The sequence below is a fragment of the Toxotes jaculatrix genome, chromosome 9 (genome assembly GCF_017976425.1).
Source record: "Toxotes jaculatrix isolate fToxJac2 chromosome 9, fToxJac2.pri, whole genome shotgun sequence".
In the NCBI taxonomy this organism is placed as follows: domain Eukaryota; kingdom Metazoa; phylum Chordata; class Actinopteri; family Toxotidae; genus Toxotes; species Toxotes jaculatrix.
The window spans coordinates 29,177,281-29,183,176 of record NC_054402.1 but is presented as its reverse complement, the minus strand read 5'-3'; the positions used below and the strand labels follow the sequence as shown (position 1 = coordinate 29,183,176).

The 5,896-nt window shown below is 42.7% G+C and overlaps 1 protein-coding gene across 1 annotated transcript; it reads right to left on the bottom strand.

The window, feature by feature from the left end:
- Positions 1 to 4,691: 4,691 nt before the first annotated feature.
- On the bottom strand, positions 4,692 to 5,798 carry LOC121187449 (gap junction delta-2 protein-like). The gene has a single exon (XM_041046702.1). It carries the CDS (start codon positions 5,796 to 5,798, stop codon positions 4,692 to 4,694), a length of 1,107 nt encoding a protein of 368 aa, XP_040902636.1.
- Positions 5,799 to 5,896: the final 98 nt, after the last annotated feature.

Sequence of the window (5,896 nt, the reverse complement as noted above, 5' to 3'; positions counted from 1 at the left end):
TTCCTTTGAGTCAAATAATCAGACATTCTGGGCTCAGTTGGTTAGTTGCCCACCCCGTTACTCTGTCAGACATTTACCTTCATGACATGAAAAACTGGATGACATCAAACAACTAAGCAGCCATAAAACATTATTTTTGATTCCATCATGGATCCTGGATTACTAACCAAACTAATCCTAATCAGACTGCCAAGGTTCTCGCACACTATATCATCTACACTGGTTCCCTCTCAATTTCCATGTGATATTTAAAATTCTCCCTAACACACTCTACAAGCGTTGAGTAACTTGGCTCCTCAACACCTCTGTCAGCTCATCATGGATCTGGAACTGCAGATCAGTTTGCCTGATGCAGATGAAGATCTGTATAACAAAACCAGTAATCCTACAGCCACAGCACAGCATTAAGATCTCAGCCCCAAGTTCTCCTAACGAGATCTCTCTGACTCCTGGTAAATCTCAGGTCTCCTCTCCTTTGTCAGTGAGGGCTGGAAACTACACAGGCATAATCACAGGAGCTAGCACCAACCTTCTAAGCAGCCTCCCTCCTGTGCAGTCTCCTGCTGTCCACCATGGCACAGTGTGACCTCCTCTTTGAGAGACTAGGCCCTGCTTGTGTTAATACTCTTTCCACAGCAGGACTACACACCAAGCCCGCTTCGTCAGTTTATCACCCTTCTCCTGTCCTCCCTGCATTATGCCAGCAGATTATCCTGGTAATTATGTGGATTTAGCACAGCTCCTTCACCCATCCATTATCAACACTAGCCAGTCCAGAGAAAAGCAGGCTAACCTTGGGTCAATGCAGCTCTGTCATCCTTTACCTTCAAGGTCAAATTACTTAATTTCTACAAATTTTGCCTTTGCTTTTTTGCTCTATCACAGCTTTATCTGTTCAGCTTTTTCTACACAGAGATCCGAGCTGAAAGACTATCTCTCTATTGTGCTAGACATAGCTTCAATTCGAAGGGATAGGCTTTTAGAGTTACCATGTTCATTTTGCTAACTAGGCACCTGGCTGGTTACAGCAGTTAAAAGCAGAACACACTGGGGTGTCCTTAACTCTGAACAGCCTGTACTTCCCTCTCCTGCATGTCATGCAGAGCCCCTTTCTACCCTACCACACATGTACAGTCTGTGTTCCCCCACCTCACTTGTGTCATACCTTCAGAACACTATCTGACACATTCCTTCCATAATGGCACAGCATCCACAGCAAGCCATGCTGGGCATCTAAACTATCCAGGGCCTTGGCTGCTGGTCATTTCAGGTATACTACTCCTACATCTGGAACAATCTCAATGACCTCCATCAAGCCCCCACTTAATTTAGTTCAGTTTAATCTGACTCTTTTTGGGGCCGGTAATCTGGGGCCCACATTTGAGTCCCCCTCTGTCTGGTCTTCAGTACGTCTTCCCAGACCATCCTAGCATCCTTCTCTCACCTTCACCACTCCCCTCAGTATCCACTCATCTGTTCTCAACATTCAATACCTCAATCTCCAATAAAAACTTTAAATGATATTTTGTTGCATTGTGGTCCAGTGAAATGAAGTTAACTAGTTAACATAAGTTCAGGAGCAGGGCCAGGCCTCACCGAGTCCCACGACAGCTGAGTAGTTTGGAGAACAAAAGACAACTGTAGGGCTGTCTACTTTATTCTATAGCACTTATCAACCATACAGTGCCAGGTCACCACTACACTTTTTTTTTTGTTCATATGTAACTGTACTGTATTTCAACTGTGCTCACCACATTAGAGAGATCTGTCATAGTTATTGTCATGGTTCATAATCATTTGTTACATAATAACCATAATAACATAAAATCAAGTGCGATGAAGAACTCTACACTGATCATTTTCAGGGGCAAGAAAGTTTCAGCTGTGTTGCTCTGACTTCTAATCACCACAAAAAAAAAAAAAAAAAAAAAAAAAAAAAACTGAGCCCACAACAGCATCCAAAAGAGGATAAAAGCAGGTTGAATGAACCAAGAACTGAGGAGGAGAATAATTCTAATTTTTAAGATCATGGAGATGAGGCAGAGTCTAGTAAAAATATAATGTCTATGTTTCACTTTTTGATGGTTAAATTGTGTTAGAAATAGGCCCACCAATAGGTTGCAGTTTATTTTTTAGCCTATTCAAACATATCAGAATGATCCTCCAAGCAAACCTCATTTCACCACAGTACAAGCCTCACTCAGTAATTGTATGCCGAGAAAAGAGTGTTGAAATATGCAACACATATTATTATTATTATTATTTGCTTGAATGTGGAATGAACACCTGGACAAAGGATTTGAAGAAATGGTTTTACATCTGTAGGGAATGTAGATCATGTTTCAGACACTTTTATTGAAACATTTTTAATGTGCATCGACATTCATTAGAAAATCATCCAACAACATCATAACATCTGTTCCTTCAGTCTGTAGTTGTATTAGTGTGTACTGCTGTATGTTGCAGTCTGTCTACTGCTGACTACTGCCATCTGCTGGGTTCCTAACCGGATTCAGAAACTGGTACTTGAGGATGGTTGAGAGCCATGGTAGGAGCTTCTCTGCCCCATCCAAAACCAGAACTGAAAATGTACAGTAACGACAAGCTTAGAGCACCACCCACAGGACGAACTGTGTCATAGCATCAAAAATAGAATATTTACCTTCCATCTGATTATCTCAACCTCTACATTGTTCAACTGTAGCAGAAATGACAGAGATGAACTGCACATTGGCTGATTTAATATAGAGTATGGATATTTAAATATATAGCATTTCTCATGGTTTAGTCATCATAATGAAGAAGAAATTATCATTTCAATATTTTTTATTTAACAAATGAGAAAATTTGCTACATAAAATAATATCTGTCATTGTCATTGTTTGTACAGAATGAAATGCAGTGCAGTGTGTTTGTACCTGATTAAACCCTAAAACTGGACTTCTGTGTGTGGAAAGAAAGAATAAACAATGACTTCTGTTGGACAATCAGTCTCATAAAATCAAAGGATTGGGTACAGTGATGTTTTAGAGTTTTAGATGTGCACAGAGTTGCTGTTGATTCATCAGTTAGTGGATGATCTCAGCTGTAAATGAAAAAGAACACAGTGAACAGCAAAATAACAACTAGAACTCATTTCATTTCATTTTCTACCGCTTAATCCTCTATCAGGGTCGCGGGGGAACTGGAGCCTATCCCAGCTGCTTATGGGCGAGAGGCGGGGTACACCCTGGACTGGTCGCCAGTCAATCGCAGGGCTGACACGCAAAGACAGACAACCACACACGTATGCTGAAGGCAGCAAGTTTGTATGAGAGCTAGTATCACCAGCAGCTGAATCAAATCCAGCACAGGTGTTTCTACTGGTTTGTAGCACTGAGCAGTAAGAGCATACAGGTACAGTATGCACGGACTGAACATGTGTCATTCAGTCACCACCTTCACTGTTTGAAGCTAAACTTTGTCACGCAATGCTCAAAAGAGTTTGAAACACAATTTAAGCTTGTAATGTTTTCAGTTATACTGCTTCAGTTAGTTTGGTAACATATAAGAGCTGAGCAAGCAGCAAGGTCAAAGCAGTTATCAGTGTTGGACTCAGAGGAGGGCAGAGAAGGCTTTTTCCTGGAGGCAGAACATACTAAATGTGAATTCATATCAAATTTGCAAAAATACCAGAAAAAATGTTTGATTGTGTGTTAATGGAAAGAACAACTTCATTATGATTAAAGATGGTTGAAAACTAAGGGTTATGGTTTATAAGTTGTTCTGAACGGCACCACAGCTATATAACATTTAACTGTTTCTATACAGATATAATGGCATATGTTTTCATATGCAGTCTCTCCTGGAAGACATTTATAGTGTCGCACTTGGTTGGTCACGTGAAAAGTGAAATAGTTGTGTAAACAATAGAAAAAAGTGAGCTTGAGAAAGAAGTTCAATCTGCCTACTTTTTCACCTCCACACACTTTGAAATTCCTGAGTAAAGTAGGTGTTAATGTCAGATTGTCAGTTTCAGAGAGCTTGTCAAACAACACCCCTATTCTGACATAGGACTGGTGTGGTGTGAAAGGGTGCATCAACACACCCTGAACCCTTGTTCTTGTTAACCTCAAGTGGTCTAACTTCTCAAGTGGCTGCAGTCTAAGGCCTGATAAGTCACTGTAGGCTTACATTAGTGCTTACAGTTGCAACAAAACACACCTCTGCGCATGCTCAATCACACTGATGGGTGTGGTACAGAGGTGAAAGTTTCAGCCAGAGAAGGCAGCAAAACACTGCCTTTCTGCCAGGTGTTAAATTACTCTGAGATTAGGAAAAGGCCCATCCACCACTCCGACTTTAACATGACTTACTATCCATCTCATTTCAAATATCCCACTCCCATCCCACCCTTTTTGTCTCAAATGCCCACGTAGTTATTGCTTTATTTACTGTTAGTAAAACACACACACACACACTGATTTCTTGTATACAGACACAGACAGTTTGCAGTATACACAGAATCCAATCACTTTGTATTATGGAGCTGGCACACACCTAAAGAAACAGCTGCATGTTGTTTTCTCCTGTAACAGTCCTCACTGCCACACTTCAAGTGACATATAGTGTCTACGTTTACATATTTATGTAGGGTAAGTTTCAGGCCTCAGAATAAACAAATATAACAGCACTACAGAAAAATGTCTCACTCACAGCCAAGACTTCTTAGTCCGTCCCAGCCTGGCCATGTTGGCCAGCTTGACCTTCACTTTGTCTCTGCTCTCTGGACTTCTCTTGGAGGTGCATTCCACAGTTGAGTCTGTCTCAAAGGAGATAGCCGGGGCATGTGTGAGCAGACCTCCAGTCTTCTCTGGGGCCATGGCTGCTGGGGTCTGCACAACCAGCTGGCCCTTCAGAGAATGTCTGAGCTGCAGCATGAGGGGGTTGTGGTTTGAGTACAGTTTGACAGTGTCCCTCTCCTGACTGCAGCAGGTTGAGCATGCTGAACAGATAATGCGGAAAATGTAGACCCAGCCCAGGTAGTGGAGCTCTGCAATGTTGAGCACAAAGCAGCCGAGGCTGATGCTGAACATGAAGTTCAGGAAGATGGTTTTCTCAGTGGCACGTGACACAAAGCAGTCTGTACGAGTAGGGCAAGGGTAGGTCTCACAGCGGTACAGGTGAGGCACCTCAAACCCAAACAAGAAGTACTGGCCCACCAGGAAGGTGATCTCCATGACAGATCGTAAAAGCACATGAAGGATGTAGATGAGGAGAACCTGGCTGGACTGCTGGGTGGGGTCCTCTCCCACCTCTCCATAATCCTCCTGCAGAAAGCTTTGTTCTACTCCCTCCCTCTCCCTCACATCCCATTCCTGTCTGTAATGAGGACAGTAGTTGGGTATGCCAACCTTCAGGGCCTCCATATCATCCTTTCCCATGTGGCTACATGTCTGTCTGGGAGGCCTCTGAGCAACCACCTGAGTTCTTTGGCCATCCAGCTTCTCATCCTTGGTAATCTTATGAAGAACAAAAACTATATAGAAGATGGATGGGGTGGAGACCAGCACAATTTGGAAGACCCAGAATCGTAGATGTGAAACAGGAGCAAAGGTGTCGTAACAGACGTTACTGCATCCGGGCTGCTGGGTGTTACAGGTGAACTTGGACTGCTCATCACTGTAGACAGCGTCACCCACCAAGGCCACCAACAGAATACGGAAAATTAGCAGCATAGTGAGCCAGATCTTGCCTATCACCGTAGAGTGGTTCTGGACCTCGGACAGGAAGCGACCAAGTATGGACCAGTCACCCATGGCTTAACTTTAAGGAGAAAGTAGAAGATGATGTCATTGGTGTTATTAATTAATAATTAATAAGACAAGTGGATCACACTGCTTTTTGTGTTAATCTC

Excerpts from the sequence above, each read along its gene's own strand:
- LOC121187449 (XM_041046702.1), bottom strand. The coding sequence starts at position 5,798 with ATGGGTGACTGGTCCATACTTGGTCGCTTCCTGTCCGAGGTCCAGAAC.